Source organism: Lontra canadensis, unplaced genomic scaffold (assembly GCF_010015895.1).
Source record: "Lontra canadensis isolate GAN:19392208 unplaced genomic scaffold, GSC_riverotter_1.0 scaffold19, whole genome shotgun sequence".
Taxonomy (NCBI): domain Eukaryota; kingdom Metazoa; phylum Chordata; class Mammalia; order Carnivora; family Mustelidae; genus Lontra; species Lontra canadensis.
The window spans coordinates 23,719,168-23,738,576 of NW_022631013.1; the positions used below are offsets into that span (position 1 = coordinate 23,719,168).

The 19,409-nt window shown below is 45.2% G+C and overlaps 1 protein-coding gene across 4 annotated transcripts in view; it reads right to left on the reverse strand.

The window, feature by feature from the left end:
- EPB41L4B (erythrocyte membrane protein band 4.1 like 4B) overlaps window positions 1–19,409 on the reverse strand; it is a 122,599-nt gene that overhangs the window by 16,898 nt on the left and 86,292 nt on the right. For 3 of the 4 annotated variants that reach the window (XM_032860811.1, XM_032860812.1, XM_032860814.1), the window contains exons 16-20: window positions 15,610–15,821; window positions 13,409–13,527; window positions 7,836–7,961; window positions 6,941–7,008; window positions 4,159–4,257 (exon numbers count right to left, since the gene is read on the reverse strand). In XM_032860811.1, coding sequence (XP_032716702.1) covers window positions 4,159–4,257; window positions 6,941–7,008; window positions 7,836–7,961; window positions 13,409–13,527; window positions 15,610–15,821 — 624 coding nt within the window. The remainder of the gene's footprint in view (window positions 1–4,158; window positions 4,258–6,940; window positions 7,009–7,835; window positions 7,962–13,408; window positions 13,528–15,609; window positions 15,822–19,409) is intronic. The other variant, XM_032860813.1, reaches the window with a different exon arrangement.

A 19,409-nucleotide genomic window follows, 5' to 3' on the forward strand; every position in this document is an offset into this window, starting at 1 on the left:
TCTGAGTATGAACACTGTCTTCTCAAACTTGCAGAAATTAAGACAAGTCCCCGACCCCCTGATGCCAACCGGACTGCTGCCTATGCAGCACAGGGCTAACTAACCCTTCAGGCCTGGGGGCTCTAACTCGGAATGTGCCACAGGAACCGCGGGCCACTGACGAGCTTCTGGGAGAACCTCGGGGCCCTGGGGATAACCTGCCTGATAAGGGTGTCCCTACATACCTGACCTTGGGCCATGCCACACAGTCAGTGCTAGCAATGTGACTTATAGTGAAGACCTGCTTTTGTATCCTAGAGCTTAGGGCCACACTATATCATTTTGACCTTGGGCTCAGGGGTGGTTATTGGAGAACCCCCAGTAATAACCCTGGGCACCAAGGCTCAGGTGAGTTTCCCTGCTTGGGAATAAGACAGTGCCCATGTGAATCCTCTAGCACAAGAGAAGTGGAAGCTCGTGCCCAGTCTTCTTCAACTCCACTCTATGTGCCTTTTCCTTTGCTGATTTTAGTCTGGATCCTTCCACTGGAATATGCTATAACCATGAAGATGACAGCTTTTCTGAGTTTTGCAAGTCCTTCTAGTGACTCATCGAACTTGAGGGTGATCTTAGAGACCCTGATACAGTTTTCCTGGGGGGGTTGCAAGTGGAACTCCCAGAAGTAATGTTACTTCTAACATTACTGTTGGAAGTAATGTTACTTCTAACATTACTGTTGGAAGTAATGTTACTTCTAACATTACTGTTGGAAGTAATGGCTGAGCGAGGGTGTAGATGAAAGGTCCACAGCCAGTGGGCACCAGGGTGGCCTGAGCAGGGTCCCTCCCAGGGGCCGCATGATGGCCGTGGCCTTGTGGGAAACGTGACCATGGTACACAAAATGAGGTGAGGGTGGAACTCAGCGAGGAGGGTCCTGAGAGATTCTGGATCCTTCTGTATATGGAGAAGCCTCAAGAGGAGGATTTAGGACTTATTCTTAATTAGGGGGACAGGTGAGGTTGGAATGAGTAAGTGGGAAGACTAGTAAGATGCCACATAGGTGGATCCATGCTGAGGGAGTTAACCCACTCAGTAACACACGCATTAGCCCATTTAGTCTGTACAACAGCCCTGCGTTACGGTCTCCACTCTTCAGAGAAGCAGACGTTATTGGGTGGCAGGTTGTGACAGAACTTTCTCAAGGTCACATAGCTAGTTAAGTGGAAGAGTGGGGTTAAAATTCTTTTCTGCCTCATTAAAAAAGAAAAATATAACCTTAAAAGCACAGTTATTTAGTTTAACATTATAGGCCATTAAAAAAAACACACACACACATAGTTCATCTTTCACAGCAGGAAGTCAACTGACGCTGCCTAGAATTGAAAAAGACTCCAAATTCTTGATGGTTTTTATAACCTTTTGTCCTAACTTAGATCTTGTGGCAAAGAGATATTATGCTTAACTACATTACGTCTTTCAGTTCAACCTCCGTTTCTGAGGTAAATTCATGTTAAATTCATGAAACATCATTTAGCAAGTACAATTTTATGTGTAGCAGGATTCTTTTCTTTGAAATGATTTCTTTTCATTTTAACACTACATGAAAAATGTCTACAGCAAGAGTTGTTCAATGTGAACCTAGGTTATTTTTGATGGCACGATTCTAGGAAATTGGTTATCTTTTCTCTTCAGACTGAGGATATTTTTCTCTCCAGAATATTTTTAGGTTTTTATACAATGTTTAAATAAATAGTAAAGTTACATTTCTAGAAGAAAATACAGCAGCTCATCATTTTCTAAACACATTGGCTGGAATCAGTAGAGGACACTCTTTCCTGCCTGAACTCTACATTGCGTCTGCTTCTCTCTCTTCTCCGCATACAACAGCCATACATTTCTTCCCTACGTCATTACTTCCAGGACACAACATGGCGGACGTTTTTGTGCATATCCTTAAAAGCATCAACTTAAAAACTCATTCGGAGCACTTGAACATCATGATGCTCTTGGTGGGGAACCCTAAAATCCAATTCTACATCATGCTGACCTAGGAACCCAGAATACCCTAATAGCCAAAAGGGCTGTGTGTGTGTGTGTGTGTGTGTGTGTGTGTGTTTCAAAAACAGTAACGCAGAAATACTTTTTAAAAGGGAAATCTGAGTTTTCTCCATCTGTATTCCTTGATACTGTGTTTATTAACTTACCAATACCTATGACTGGAAGTGAGTGGTGACTGGTGTCAACAATTTAAGATCTATTTTTATGGGGCAAAAACTTAAAGCTGGGAAAATCTCATCTATTAATTTTGCTATGATTACTAATGGGGAAAATGCTTCTATTCTTTGATTTTTGAAGCAAAATACTTTGGGGCAGCTTAAGAAACACATACGTGACGTTGGAGGTTTGAAAAGGGCTTGCTTACAAGAGCCACTGTAGTGAGTTAAATTTTCTCTCCTTCCTGGCCACGTATTAGTCATTGTTTCCAACATGATTACATATCCCGAATAGGTGGTAATAACATCCAGAGTTTCAAAATGTAAAAAGAAAGTCTAATCCTGACAGCTTTATCCTCCGGGGAGCAGATTTTTTCATGGTTTAATTTGTCCCCCAGAAACCATTAGGACTGTTAATTATTTGAATTACTCATTTTGGCTTTCCTAGGAAATACAGCTGCTCTAACCGTCCAGCGTTTCTATTAAGGCTAATGAAGTGGGAGGTGGTTGCCTTTTCCTTTTACCAGGTGCAGGCTCGAGATGGCTGTTTGAAAAGTGCATCCACAGTCACCCTCCCCAGCCCACACTTTGCATTTAGGGTATCTCCTAAACTTGACCTTTTCTCAAAGGCTTTCAGGTAGTCAAGAAGAAAGGAAAGGGAGCTAGTTCATCCACTGGCCAAGTCCCTTGCTATGGGCTGAGAAGGCATTTTGGCACATGGACCCTCACCAAATTCCTCAGGGCTAGGTATGATCTCACCCATTTCACAGACAAGGAAAGAGAAGCTGAAAAAGTAATTTTCCCAAGAGTTTAGAGCAGTCAACTATTAGCCAGGACTCTGACAGAAGCCTTTCTGACTCGAGAGCTGCATGCTTTCCTCAGCATCCAAAGATCCCCCTGCAGCCCTCTGGCCAATTACACACCCAGGCATGGTGCCACCGCCAAGGTCAAGAAATGGGAACTACCACTGTGATTAGCACTACTGCTCTTACTAAAATACTACTACTCTTCAGATAGCAGTTACTGGTCTTTGGATTATAATTATTTGCAATCTGTCTCTCCCTCCAGTAAACCGTGACTCCTCAGATGGGAACTGGCAAATTCATTTCGTTCTTCCTAGAATAGCCTAAAACAACTCTGTGGATATGGTAGCCAAGAACATTTTTATTAAGCTGAACCAAACTGGACAGGCCCTGGTGGTTCTGGGATACTTTGGGATAGGACTCCTCCCACAGGTCTCACATGGTTCAGACCATCCTACCATTTCACAATTATGCCATGGAGGCAGCTTTTGCTATGGCTCCTGGGGATTCCCCATCCTGGTATCCATGCCCCCGTGTCATCCCTGACTGCTGAGTGTGGGCTGGCCCTCTTGACTTGCTTCTAAAGAACAGAATATGGCAAAAGTGATGGGATGTTACTTGTGATTAGGTCACAAAAGGCTGTGATTTTTGCCTTGTAAGAGTTCCCCCTGGCTCTTCTTGTGTGCTTTTTTCTGATGGAGAAAGCTAGAGAGGTCTACGTGACTAGGAAACGAGGGCAACCTCCAGACAACAGCCAACAAGAATCAAATCCTGTTTCTGACCTGCAAGAATGAGCCTTCAGATGAGACCACAGCCCTCACCCACACCTTGAATGCAAACTTGTAAGAGAGCCTGACACAGATGATCCAACTGAGCCTATGCCTGGACTTCAAACAGAAACTGTGAGGAAATAAATGTGGACTGTTTAAAACAATGAACTTTAGACTAACTTGTTACACAGCAATCCATAATCAATACATAAGCCAACTATGTAATGCTTTCAGGGAGAGAAGTCAAGTCCCATTATGACCTAAATTGGAAACAAACTGTATTTTGGGGGATGGCTCTTTGGAAATGGTGTGAGAGGCTAAAAGCATTTACAACTGAACATTTAGCATCAACTCTGTGATTATCATTTTAAAAACTCGCAGTACAGAACTCACAAACTGTATTGTCTTGTTAACTTCCTCACTCGGGGAGGCTTGATTTCCGGCTTTTCTACTGCTGGCTGGGTAGTTTCCACACGTATGGGAATAGGACTTCTAGAGACAGAGCAAAAAAACAGAATATCACCAACAGGAAAGTTTATGATCTAGTTTTGGCTGTAAGAATTGCTTTCTCAGTTAATTTAAACCCTTAATAACATTGATAGTAAACATATCCATTTTTCCTCCTGTCCACTCTACTTATTAAATATAATTTTTAAATATATCATAGAAAGTCCAAAAACAAAAACCAAAATCATAGGGAAGAAAATATAGCAAGTAGGAACTGAATATAATTGGGGTACCACATAAAACTTCCTGCCCAAAACACCTACCTCCAGGGTTTGGTTCATTACTAGGTTTTGCCAATAAAATGAGCAGAGAGAAACCCGTGGATAACCCATTTTTACTTCCAAGTAATCTGGTAGTTATGCTATTTTAAATATAGCACAGGATATATTTTTAACAGATAAACAGAGTATTTAATGTGAAAAATGCATAATCGGAAGGCCTTTAAGACTTGTTCTAAAATATTTTAATTTTGTGTATATGTGAAATGTTAAAAATTGTTTCACTTCTATATTTCCTCAAGAAAATATGCCAGATAACCAATGGGCCCTACTCAAAACAGAGATTTTAAGAAAAAGCTTTCACACATTTTTGTAGTAGTTATGACTAATTTCATTTTACAAAATTCAGAAATTACCTTCTGGGACGTAAGGGCATCAAAAGAAGTTGAGGTCCTCAGCAAGGAACCTCTACCAAACCAATGAACCATTCTGAGCCCCCATTTTCTCCTCTATTTAGTGTCTAATACGGTGCCAGGCATGTGGCCAGTGCCTAATCAATGTTTGTTGAATAAACACGTGAATGAATGAGCAAATAAAGAAACTGGAGTCAGCATAGTCTAGATTCATGATTTCCCCAAGCTGGGACCCTGGTGTCAACTGAACACAGTCCCTGGAAGGACTCATACTCAACCAGGAAGCACATAACTTCACTTTGGGTGGAATGGTTGGCATCTGGAAAGCTTCGTGGAGGAGTTTACACTTAACCAGATGGAGGGAAGACTTCCAAGGTGAAGACAGAGTAGAGAGCTACAGAAAGCAAGGCACTGGAACCGCCAACCAGTGAGGTCCCAGCAGACGAGGAGGAGATGTCCACTAGAGTGGAAAGCAGGGGCCAGGTCACGAGGGGCTTCAGACTCAGGAATTTACACTGAAGGCCAAGTTGTCATTAAAGGTTTGAGGCAAGGGAATGGCACAATCAGATTTGCTTGTTGGAAAAACCGTTAGAGAAAGGAAGAGGATACTAGTGAAGACGGGCTGGCCGGGAGCATCTTCAAAGACTGTAGCAGAAGGTAACCAAGCAGACAGACGGTGTGGGCTTGTGGTAGACCAGGATTCGGGTCAGGAAGAGGAGAGGATAGATGTGGATATGAATGAGCAGGACATGGTGATCAGTTTTATGAGGGGACGAAGAGAAGAAAGTAGAGGACTCCCAGGCATCAGATCTGGATGATGGGTAGGTAATAATGCCATTAACCAAGAAAGAAAAACAGGTGAATGTTAGTGGGGTAGGATGGGAAGAGATGAATTAAGGTTTTGCAGAGTCCAGGAGACAGCTGGTTCTATGCTCTGCACTAAGACAACATTATACCAAGAACATGGATTGGGATTCGAAGGTGACATTCAAAAGTATGAGTTTTCTTTTTTAACATCAAGAATTCCCCAGAGCAATGTTTCCTGGATCACCTGGAGTACTTGTTGAAATTCTGGTTCCTGTCCACGCCACCCCACCTCCAAGGATTGAGAGGTCTGGAGAAGGACCTGGGTGGCCTGCACGCATGTTTTTTGTTTGTTTGTTTTGTTTTAAAGATTTATTTATTTATTCGTGTGCATGGTAGGGAGGGGCAAGGGGAGAGGGAGAGAGAGAATCTTAAGCTAACTCCCCACTAAGCACGGAGCCCGACGCAGGGCTCGATCTCACAACCCAAGCCAAAACCAGGAGTCTGACGCATAACCAACAGAGCCACCCAGGCACCCCTAAAAGTCTGTGTTTTTAATGAGAGACTGATGCAATGACCCTTGGACCCATTTTAGGAAAGTCTACCCTGGGGATACCCACCAGTATTAGACCACCAAGGAGGCTATGGGCCTGCCATGATTTATAGGTTGTTACTTACTTGGGCTGAGAGAGGAAGGGTCTCTCTGGGAGATCAGAGGAGGAGGGTTTCCCTCTGGGTTTAAAGTGGTAATGGCGCGGAAGCTTTAAAGAGCACGTATGGGTCTAGCACTGTAAGGAGCTCCGTATAAAGAGTACATCAATGGCCAAAGGAAGAGTGATAAACTGAGCTGGGGCAGAGAGCCAGAGCCCAGTCCTAAGGAGTCTCCCAGGCTCTGCTGAGAAGTCTGGGCTCCCCCGGGAGAGCAAAAGCGTCCTTACAGGACATCAAGCAGGGGAATGACAAGGTCTTATCTATATACTTGCAAAGCACCTCAGAGCGATTTCTTTGTTAGCGCAGCAGTTAGAAATAATAAAACCGAGACTAAGCAGCATTTCTGAGATTTAAACAGAGTTGTTTTCAGCCAGTCTCTTTCTATCTCTTCGTACTGACATTCTTTCCAATTTTCTTTTCTCCTCTCTGATTTTATTAACAAATGCCCTGGTGAGTGATGTTTTGAGGATAACGTTGATGATACAGAGCATTGTTTCCCCATTCAAACAAGAAGCAACGGACCTTACATTAGCATCCTGAAGACTGGATTTCTTATTGATATTTACAAATGTTGATTCCTCTTTTCCAACCTGTTAAAGAAAACAGGCCGGTTAGTCAAACCTGAATTATCTCCGTGAGCAAAAAATGTTTTCAAGTCTCCAGCATCCAAAGGATTACAGAAATGCGAAGGTAGCTCAGAGAGGTGGTTCAGGAAGTACTCAGTCAATAACAAATTTTCTCTGGTGTTTATATAAGAAAAAAAAATGTTTTCATGAGTCATTCCCCATCAGGGGGATTTAACACTTAATCATTCAAATGTAATCAATGCCCGCATTCATACTTTTATTGAGCACCTGCTGTGTGCCAGCTCATACTTGAATGAGAAAGGGATAGTGTGGGAAAAGTCAAACCCACAGTTTAATCCTCCCCGCTGCCATTGCTGATCAGGAATCATAATAAGCTCTCGGCTCACCTATCACTTACGGCTTACAAAAGAATTTAGAATCTGTCTTTTCATATCAGTGTAACAAGCTGAGGAGGAATTACATCATATGATTTTGCTAGAAGCCTTGTCCTCCTCCCTCTGGTGAATCCCACAAAGAACGGCGGGGGAGGGAGACACACGCACTCAGCCAGGGAGGCCAGCCAAATGGACACCAGAGGTCAGGGCAGCAGCCTGTGGCTTTCGACCCCTCGACGACCTACAGAGCTGGCGCTTGCACTTCCCCAGGGAATAACCGGACACCAGTTCATAACTCTTAGGGTTAAAACCCCTGTTCACGTAACAGGTGTGGTTCCTGTCTCCTGGCTGGACCCTGCCAGACACGGTATCTCGACCCTAGAGTGTCTCTTCTCCTGTATGGAGGGAAGGAAATCCTGTGACGCGTCATCAAAGGAATGTCCCAGCTCCACCAACCTGGGCACTCACTCGGGATGCGTTCTCCAGCTGGGCTTTCAAAATGTTACACTTCACGTGGTCGGCGACAGGGGAAGGCAGAAGCGGGGTCTGAAGAGTCTTCTCGGATACTTTTTTCTCTTCAGCCTGTGACAAACCCAAAACACATGCAACCGACTGTCAACAAAGAGGAAAGGAAACAGCTACGTGAACCTTCCCCATCAATCATAACACAGTCGAAAACATGCAAAGTGCGTCCCCAGATCCTTGTACATGGGCTCCTGCTTTTAGTGTTTGCAAAGGATTCACAAGCACAGCCTCGCCTCCTCAGCCTCCTCGCGTGAAGCAGGGAGAAGTACTAGGAAACAGGGGTGAGGGGTCATACGAGAAGATGGGATGAAGGGTCAGAGAGAAGTGGCTCTTCCAGCTAGGGGCACGTCTGGGACTGAAGCTTTGAGTTTTCCATCCCCTAGTGCAGTGCTGTTTCCCCCCATAACGGCCTCCTCTTATACAGATTCAATCCTGTGACTTGCTGGGGAAAGAGTGAAAAATAGGCTTTGGGATTTTTACAACAAACCTTGCTGAAATTTCTGACTCTCCAGAAACTCGTATCTATTTCACCTCATTGCGGAGTGTCTCAGATGTCAGTATTTGGTACCCTTTCTTCACTGTTTTGTCATCTTCTAGGTACTCACTAAACATGTACCTAAAATTTATTTTTAAAGATTTTATTTTGAAGTAATCTCTACACCCAGCGTGGGGCTCGAACCCAAAACCCTGAGATCAAGAATCCCACGCTCCAAGGACTGAGCCAGCCAGGTACCCTAACAGATACCTATCATTTCTATATGCAGTTAAAGTGGATTGCCTGGGCATGGCCCATTTTCAGTGTGTCCTACACAATAGTATCTTTGAAATCATAGGCTTCGTGGCTATTTATTGTAATAGACATTACGATAATTACGTAACTATGAAGAAATACTCATCGATCTGCACAACCAGAAATCATCTCTGATGATACACACACCACTCTTTGAATAAAGTCTTAATGTGAGCCCTGCCTAGGGCGGTCACTGCCTATCCCAGTGCAAATGTGGTGCTGGGCCCACAGCAGGTGCTCCATAAACACATACTAAAGAAGATGGTAATGATATATGGCTATTATTAAAAGAGATGTGTTTAATAAGAAAGGTATAAGACCCTACAATTGCTAAAAGTCAATTTAGTGATCGCAGGCCTTGGGGCGGCGTGTCAGGTACAATGCACAGGGCAAAAACAAAATGTTCTCAAGTCCCCAAATGAACCCCATTTGTTAATTCAAAAGTCCAATTGAGCACCTTGGTACATGTAGCAGGAGTGTTATGAAAGCGCTAGAGGAAGCAGAGGGTAATTGGCAGTTGACATCATTTAATAAAGGAAAGAGAGCACAGAATGCAGTTCCCCAGCGGGACTTCCAAATGCATCAAGGAGCACTTGGTGGAATGAGTAGAATGAGGCAATTTCATGGAACAGCAAGATAAGCAGGGACAGAAGACCTGGGTTTTTGTTTTTTTTTTTTTTTAGTTTTTTTTTATTTATTTCTTTGACAGAGACAGATCAGAAGTAGGCAGAGAGGAAGGCAGAGAGAGGAGGAAGCAGGCTCCCTGCTGAGCAGAGAGCCTGATGTGGGACTCGATCCCAGGACCCTGAGATCATGACCTGAGCTGAAGGCAGAGGCTTTAACCCACTGAGCCACCCAGGCGCCCCAAGACCTGGGTTTTCATCTCAGCTCTTTCCCTGTCCAGCACCATAAAACAAAAATGATGACGATGGTGATGAAGGAAAGAGACAGTCCCAGTCGCTCACATTTACTGAGGGCTTGTTGTGGGCCAGCCGCTGATAAAGCACTTATCACTGGCTCCTCTTGTGGAGCCATCCCCTCTGAAGGGAGATACTACCACCATCCCCATTTTATAGGTGAGAAAAACAAAGCAGAGAGACGGCAAGTCACTGGCCTAAGGTCACACAGAAAGGATGCAGGAGAGCCATGATTCACACTCAGAATCAGGTGCCTCCAAGGCTACGGATCTTGACCACTCACTCAGCCATGCTGGATCCCCTTAACCTCGCTGAGTCTCAGTTTCTTTCTTTTTAAGATTACCGTGATAAGCAAATGAGAAGGAAAAAAAAAGATATGAACGGCAGGCTTACGTTAGAATCTTTGGTTAGAAAACAAAACACAACTGAGAAAGAGCATCAGACATGAGGACGCTAATGATCTAAAGCCATCGAATTGGGTATGAAGAGAACAGACTGTTTTGACTGGAATCATTACCTAAAAGGCATGGAATGCCCCCCCCCCCTCTGAAAACAGGTAAGTAACTCATTTATTTTGAAAGATGAGCTTGATAGTAGGGCTCTAGGATAATTTATCTTGTGTTTGTAAATCCTGCCACGTGAAGATAATTGTTTAACACCAGCATGGGTGTTTTCACTGGTGTGTGGAGAGTTAATTTTGTAATTAGATTTCATTTTCTGCAATGATATGCTGGAACATAAGAATTAAATTTGTTCCAAAGCCCACTTGAGGTTTTTGACAATTGCTTAAGGGGATATAGTTATACTGACAGTAATGACCGAAGATTAAAAAAAAAAAAAAAAAAAAAAAAGAATGCTGCTAAAATAAGAAAAGAATGAGAATTCAGCATTAATTTTTTTTCCCCTTCAAATTTAGTTCCTTTCAACTGCCTCTTTTGGATATAAAATCAAAGCTGGCTTGTTCCTATTCTACCTGATGAATCAGGAGCTACCAGCCAGCTCTCTGAATGGACTCAGATGAAGACCAATAAAAATTTTGGAAAATCCAACTACCATTCTATGAATAGGTTTGCATCAAAGGCATCTCTAGGAGATAAACGTCCAGATTACACCAAGTCCACCATTCCAGCCTGAAGGATGGTTCCAAGAACACCGTGTGTCTCTCTTTTGCAGGACCACACTTCGTGTTTTGCATCCAGTTTGAATGGCGAAAAGATGCCTTATCATTCAATATTGAAATACAGATTTTACAACATACAAATGAATGACAGGCCTTGAGAGGATTACAGTTGGAAACAGTCCATCTGTTTGGGGGAAGTCATTTGGGGATAAAGAATGGATTGGATGCATTTTTTAATTGTTTATAACATTGTTTACACATTTGAAATCTGGTGAGATTTAAATCCCTGTGATCATTTCGGGTGCAACTTTGGACTTGAGCCATGAAACTGTCTTCTCACCATCAAATCGAGAATAGGAAGTTATCCAAATCTTCGAAGACTCAGAGGATTCTCGATCCTTGAGACTGGAAAAATCCCTGAAAGCAGGGAAGCCACTGGTTGCCAAGTGTAGGGTCACAACAACACATTGTGGGGTCCATGGCACGGAATGTGTGATTAAGGATAAAGAAGTAACACACTTTGCTTCTATGTTTGGACAAACCCAAGGTTATCTGATATCACTTTAGCCCACTTGCTCCCTGATGCATTTCTTCAAGTGGAAGGGAAAAAAAGGGGCTCTAGGGAAATGCTCAGTAACGCACCGTTGTCTCAGATATACCTTAACCTGGAGCAAGCCAGTCCTGCTGTCGGCCCACCAACAACTACGGGTTTCACAGAGCTTGTGAGCCTTCCGAGGCTTGCTATCTGCTGTAGCTCCTTGCAAAATACGTTTGGATTCTGCCAAACTCTAGGTAAGCTTCTTCAAACCATTTATTGTGTGGATTGCAGAAAATAAGTTGGAAAACGAAGAGACTAAGAGAAAGAAGACCACGCAGGGGGCACGTGATGTACTGGGTATATATAGGCCTGCCTGCTAAGCACTTGTTGATTGAGTCGATGTCGGTGCTCTCCTTCGGGAGGGATTCTCTCCAGCTGGCCATCAGGGAGGGTGGTATGGAAGAAAAAGCAGGTGAGTGGGCCCTTGATGTTGTCAAAGGGACTTGAGGCTGTCCCTTGAGGGGAATGCAAGGAAATGAGGGTCTTTTGAGAAATCCTGGAAGTCTGGTGTAGGGGTTGGCTCTAGTGGATAAATAACAGCCCAGTGCGGGTAAGGAGGGAGAGCTTCCCAGGCCAGATCTTCCAAATTCTTCCTATTCCCTCCTATAAAGGGGGCGAGGCTAAGCATCGGAATGGAAGAAATGATTCACGAGGGAAAAAGACTACTGCTTTGGGGATTTTAAAAATTAAAATATGTATAAAATGCTGGCTCCCAACTAGGGGTGACTTTGCCCCGTAGGGGATACTTGTAGCAATGTCTGGAGATGAAGTTGGTTGTTGCACCTGGATGGGGGTTCTCCTGGGACTAGCGAGTGAAATCCAGGGATGTTGTCACGCATCCAACAACACACACAACCGACAGCTCCTCCACGACACTCACAGCCCAGAATGTCTGTCATGCTGAAGTCGAGAAACTCTGGTGTGCAAAACAGAGTGGCACGCTGGAGCGCAGAGGGCACTGGGCCAGAAGTCAGGGGCCCCAGGACTCGGCCCCTCCTGTGCAACCTCGAGAAAGTAATTTCCCTTCCTCTGGGCTCAGATGGTAAGAAAGCTGAGCTAAATGGTAGTTTGAATCCAGCCGGGACATTCTATAGTTCTAAGATAAAATTTGGCTTCCATAAGGCTGCTCATTTGGGTAGAAGAACAGGTCTAACCAAAGGAGAGTTTTGCTGTGGCTCTTTCCCTCTCTCCCTTCTGCCTCAATCCCTCCCTTTTTTCCATCAGAAAACAAGTACTGAACTTCTACTATGTGCTAGGTACTGTCAGATGCTCTGGATGGAATCAAGTCCCTGGCCACCACCCCGGAATTCATAGGTGGTAACCCTACCCCACAGGATGGCATTTGGAGATGGGGCCCTTGGGAAGTGAAGAGATTTAGACAAGGTCATGGGATGGGGCCCTCATGATCAAATTAGTGGCTTCAAAAGAAGAGAGGGGCTCAGTTGGTAGAGTATTCGAGTCTTGATCTCAGGGTTGTAAGTTTGAGCCCTACACCGGGTATAGAGATTACTTACAAATAAAATCTTAAAAAGAAGAAGAAGAGGAGGAGGAGGAGAAAGAGAAAGACTGAGCGCTCTCTGCAGGTGCGGGTACAACGAGAAGGCAATCATCTGCAGGTCAGGAAGAGAGCCCTTACCAGGGAACCAAACTGGCTGACACTTTGATCTTGGCCTTCCCAGCCTCCAGAACAGTGAAAAATAAATATCTATTGTTTAAGCCACCCTGTCTACGGTATTTTGTTACAGCAGCCGGAACAGACTAATACGGATGGGTAAACACGGGAAGAGGCAAATGTGGGCGCCTCCTCATGGAGCTTTATGTCTAGAAGGAGGGAGAGATCCCTAACGGAGCCAGCCTGTTCGCCTCGGCACCGAGAGAAACGCCCTGTGCTGTCATTCAGCCAAAAAGAACGTAAGTACATTTCTGCTCTTAAGAGACTCCGCAGAAATGCCAGGAACAATTGAATAGAAATCCCTCCAAGACCAAGGCACATGATCTAGGAGGCAGGCCAGGGGAAGAACCAGAGGTTTGCCGCCAGTCGCCCGTCCAGACCCATCACCCAGCCCTGGTCCTCGGTACCTTGTTGATGTTGATGTGCAGAGCAGGCCAGGGTCCAGGGGCCTTCACCGTCTCCAGTTCCAGCTTCTTTAGATGGGCTGCAGCTTCGCTGAACAGGGCAGGTGGTCCTGGACTCAGTTCTACAAGTGGCGGGGGGAGGGGAGGAAGAATAAGGAAAGGTGGAATGGACAGAGAGAGCTGTGATAAAAGATGCTTACCAGAGCCTGATCCCCAGCACCCTTCTGCTTGCCTCCCCCTTGCCTTAAATCCCTTGACTATGCTCCAGCTGGTGGGCTGTGAGAACACCTAAGATCAAGGCTTCAACGTCTAACTCCCCCAGGTATGAGCTGGGAGGCCTTGGGCGAGTCACTCTGTCTCTCTGAGCTTCTGAGCTATTTTAAAATGAAAATAAAACTACTTACCCTGCAGGGTTGCTGTAAAGATTAGGGGAGGTCATTTACATACAAATGCATTATTAATGGCAAAACACTATGCAAATTAGAAAGTTGACTACTGGGGCTCACAGGCATAGGAAGGTGCCCTTGAAAACCAAATGCATTGATTTTAATTTCTGTACTATTTTGGATTAGTTTGCCATCACCCCTTCCACTGGCTCGTATTTATCCATTAATACAGTGAAATAGTCATTAATTATTAAGTATTCATTACATACGAAAGCTTAAGCCAAGTTATCGTTTGCAATTGAGATTCGGGCAGCTGGAATAAAAAGATAAATGAGGCACAATTCTAGGCTAGTGGTGGAGACAGAGACACGTGTAGATACGAAAGACAGAGACGTGTGCAGATAGTAAAAGTTAATTGCTAAAGAGGCAAAAGGGAAGGCACTCTAAAGCCAGGAATCGGAAAGGCACGTTAGAGAAGGTTCTGCTAACAATATCTGAGCAGGCTCCTGAAGAAATGAGTTCTGCATTCCAGGCAGAGGGAACAGCAGGTGCGAAGGATGCACTAGGAATGCAGCTCAGCCATTGGTGAAAGGAGTTTCATGTGGCCAGAGTGTAGTGAGGAATCGGGGGAGACTGAATACCTTGGCAGGGGCCAGGCTGGGAAAGTCTGCGTGTGGCCATGCTCAGGAGTGTGGGCTTTATCTCAGGTCAGTGAAACACCACTGAAAGGACTCAAGGCATTTAGTCAGAGCTGTGGCGAGATACCTCACTTTGGCAGCCATAAGATGATGACTGTATTAGAGGACGTATCCTTTAGGGGGCTGTTAGAGTTATCTGGATACAAAAGGATGAGACATGGTTCTAGAAGGGCAGTGTGGATAGTGAGGAGGGGATAGAGTTCTGATTCATCAATGCCCCGTGAATGATGAATTTCCATTTTTGACTCAGCCAACCCAGAATTGTTCCCTGTGGTCTACAGTGAAAGGCTCATCAGCTCATCCTTTCACCGCTGCACAGACTCATGAAATGTCAGGGCTGGAAGATTCCTTGGCCATGCACTAGACACCCTCTACCCCTTTTCATAGACGAGAAAGCTAAAGGTCCAAGAGGGAACACGGGTCAAGAGCAAAGACCATAAATCAAAGTGTCTTGACTCCTTCCTCTAGCTCAGGGCTTTTGCACGTTGTATGTGAGAGAAGTGGCTCCTCCCCCTCTGGTCTGTCACAGATTAATTATTTGGTAAAGCATAATAAAAGGGAGTTTCTAAAAAAAAAACAAATAATAGACCTACAAAATCCAAGCCCATTTTTTATTGGTTTTAATGGATGTAAAATCACTCTGGCCTATTGCTAAAAATGTTTTTAAGTGCCTGCTCTCCGTTTCCATACCTCCTTTCGCCAGAATCTGAAACCGGGTACACTGGTCCTCCCTCCCATCACCCTGCTCTCAGACGAGGGATGCCAGAAATGGGACAGAATAGGTTTTCCTGTAATTCGGAAACGTAGAGATTCTAGCCTCCTGGCTCCCCTCCTCTTTCTATTACTTGAGCCAGTGGAAGTAGGAACTGCTGGGAATGAGGCAGAGAGAGAACGGCTACGTTGAAATCCAGCCGGAGTTTCCTGATAAACCGTAATCTCTCAGCGGCTCCTAACGAAATGAACAAGGCGCTTGTCCTCTCCTGCCCCAACCTGGCAACCCAGCACTGCCTTTCCTGCCTTTCATTGCTACACAGAAAGGGTCTGTTTCGAGGATCTGGGGAAGCCATCCACGCCCTGCAGCATCCCTCCCTCTCACCCTGCCCTTTGCAACCCTACTTACTTGTCAGGGATTTACTGCTGGAGTTTGGAGACCTGGAAGGCCCCTCCTTGTTCTCCAGAGTCAGCGAGAGGCCATAGTTCGGGTGGTGCTGGTGCTGGTGCTGGTGGTGGTGGTGATGGTGCCTGGCTGAGGCTCGGCTGGGGACCCCATTCTCCTCGACGCCGAAAGGCAGCCGGTCTGAGCTGCTGAGCCCTGGGGAAGGGAGCGGGTAGCTGTGGAGGGTGTCAAAGTCAGGATTTAGAAAAGTCAAGGGTCTTGATATTCCTGTGTGTACTTTAAAAGATGTTCTGACCATTAAAAACCAAGAGACATAGGTTCAACAAGCATCCGCGGGGTCACTGCAAAACAGGACACAGGGGCATCACGGCGTTCAGAGAAAAAGTGGAGAGGGGAAATCTGTATTTATCAGAGACCCGAAACCTGAAGGAAATCTTACTCTGAAGTTAAACAACTTTCGTTCAAGAAAAGACATCCCTCAAATGGGAGGAGGAAATCAAAAGCAATACTAGCAAATAATTTGCTAGCCATCCCACGAAAAGATTGTGACCAGAGGATGTCTTGGAGTCCCTTTCTCTTCTTCCCAATCACCATACCACACAGGAGACACTTGCTAAGGTGACCCCTATGACACCTGTAATTTCAATTGTTCTCTCTGTTTTTATTAAAACTGCCCTTCTGGAAGCCCATGTCATCTTCTGTTTAGAATCCGAACTGCAGTTCCTGCCTATACTGTCTCCTCCAGCCCACTGTCCCCAGAGCAGCAGCGAGGGGGAAGTTCCTGTCCACCCTGGCCGCCTCCGGCAGACTCCGCTTCCCTGGGGCCGGTCTTGCATCGTGTACGTGTGTGTAAGGATGTGGAATAAGGTGTGACTTTGGCTTCAGGGGGTCACAGCCCAGCCTCACCTCTCCCAACAGGAAACGTAACCCAGGGTATCCCGCTCCCGCAGGCAGCCAGTAATGGGGGCAACAAAAAGTGTGCTGAGTTGAAGTTGAAATGCCCAGGTTCCAGCCTTAGTTCTTCCCCAGCCTGTGCGGGAACCTTGGACAGTTGCTCTGGGCTTTGGTTTCCTCCTCTGCAACACCAGCTGGGTCAGGTGATTCTGGGAGCATTTCTAGGTCTGAAAATCCTCCTTTCTCCCAACTACTTATCTAGTACTTGCTTTCTCCCAGGTAGTGTGCTAGCTATTTTACATAAAACATCCCATTTTATAGACGCATAGAACTTTGCTTCTTTGCTTGGTTCACAGTAGGTACTCCATACATTTTTGATGAAAGGAAGGAAGCGAGGGCGGGAGGGAAGTCAGAAGGATTGACGAAGCTGTGGATCTGGGATTTGAGAACAGCTACGTGGACTCCAAAGCCCGCTGGCATTATTTTCCTGTCTCTCGTATATGTTGAAAACAACATCTGTCCTAAGGAGGCACAGAGACTTGGAGCTCAGAAGAGAGAAAATTCCCTTTAGCCTAGGAGGACTGGAGGGACTGCCCAATTTGGGGCTCATCTTGAATTACCTTGAATGCGAGAATGAACACCCAAGGGGAAAGATGCCTTATAGCAGAGATCTGGTGTACGTTTAGGGCTGGAGGTGGAGTTGGAAAGCTTTGAGTAAGACCTCCTGACGAATGGCAAATAGTCACCATCTCCTATGCCAGCTCCAAGTGATTCTCACCCTTTGCTTGGAAAGCAAGATTGAGAAGAATTCTGAGGTTGTGCCCAGCTCAGGAGGAAAGAGTGTTGTGATTGATTAGTGATGTCTGCCACGGACTTGGACTAGAGCGCTGGTGTCATGTACTTGTCTTTCCAAGTTTAAAAGTGTGTGATTTTTTATTTCAAGGAAACCCAGAGTGAGAAGTTAAACAGGGAAATAAATATATATAGAGGGAGTGATAAATTGCATTTAATAACATGTCAAATAAAATATGCATGTGTGATTTTCCTCTCACAGCTACTTATGCGGAAGACAGAGCAAGACAAACGGGAAGAGAAATAGATGAGGGTCAGAGAAGCTGCCTAAATCTTGTCAGGTGAGGGTCTCTAGAAGAACAAAGGTTTCTAAGCAGGAGTGGGAGGACCTGGGAACTCTCTCAGCTCATGCACATGAAGGGATCACCATCCCAGAGATCGTAATTCATGGAGTTTTGTAGAGTTGTGGGTCTGTTAAGGAAACCACTGCTCATGGCCTCACGGACCCTTCCCTGCAGAAGTCTAGGAGACGCCATTCGTATCGACTATGATGTAAATGGCATCCATGAGAGTTGTGAATCTGCCCTCTTCCCAGGCACCTCAGAGAAGGTCAAGTCCACCAGAGGGTCCAGCAGCACCCAGCAGCCCCAAAGCCTTGGGACCATTAGTTAAAGTCCAGGAAATGAGACCAGCTCTGTGTTCATGGTCAACAGAGATGGACGTTCATGAGCTGCTGGCATTCTGGAAAGAAGGCCACAAGTCCTGGTTCTCAGAGGGTGATGGAGAAGGGCTACGTAGGCTTCAGCCTCTGCTTCCACAGGCTGGCAGTTGAGAAGAACTCTGGTGCAGAAGGAGAGCGCTGCCAGTGTGCCCAGCACTGTGCTAGGCTTTTCAGGTTCAACTTTCGCAGTTACCCTGCAAGAAAGCTGCTGATGCCTTGTGTTACACTGGGGCTTAGAGGAGGGGAGAAAGTGCCCTGTTAGTAAACATCAGTGAAAAATCAAATCAGATCTAATTTCTTCTCTTCATTTTTTCAGGGGAAGGCCCCACTCCCATTCTATTAGCAAGGGCTATGTCGTACAGGACTTTTTTGTCTATATTAGGGGTGGGCATAGCTCTGCAAACCTGGGGAGGGTAGGGGACTCTTACTGCCCTGCCTAATACCACCAGAGCCTCTCCCCTCTGTGATCCTGGGTCCCCAGCATGCTCAATCAAAATGTATTGCGTACTGAATAATGGGATATTTTAAATGTTATAATAATATCAACAACATTTGTTATTATGGTATTATAGTAATTAGTATTATATTTATGTATTTCTTTTTTTTTTAAGATTTTTTTATTTGACAGAGATACAGTGAGAAAGGGAACACCAGCAGGGGGCATGGGAGAGGGAGAAGCAGGCCTCCCGGTGAGCAGGGAGCCCAATGAGGGGCCCCATCTCAGGACCCTGGGATCATGACCTAAGCCAAAGGCAGACACTCAATGACTGGGCCACCCATGTGCCCCAGTAATTAGTATTATATTAATAACATTACTATGTCATTCTTTATTAAATATTATAACTGGTATAAAATGGTATAATTATTCTGAATAATCCTGCCAGAACTGTGACCAGGGCAGGGCAGGAACTAGGGAGGGTCTTGAGCTGGAACAGAGAACTCAACGGGGCTTTCTCTCAAGAATAAGGCCAGGAATGATGAGGGTGCTCTCAGAAGCTAACTGTCCCATACAGTCTACAGCTCAGTCAAGTTCTGGGTGACATGGGCTTCTGGGGGCAGTTCTGGGGAGCTATTCCTAGATAAGAAATCACAGAAAATGGAGACCCTCTATTTGGTGGTTTTATACCCCCAGACAAATATTAAAATCACCAGGGGAACTCCCACATGCCACTGGTGGGAATGCAGAATTGGGAAAACACCTGGCAGTTCCTCAAAAAAGTTAAACACAGAGTTACCACACGACCCAGCAATTCCACTCCTGGGGATATATATGCCCAAGAGAAATGAAAATATGTCCACACAAAAACCTGTCCCTGAATATTCGTAGCCCCATTAATCGTAATGGCCAAAAGGTAGAAACAACCCAAATGTCCATCAACTGATGAATGGATAAATA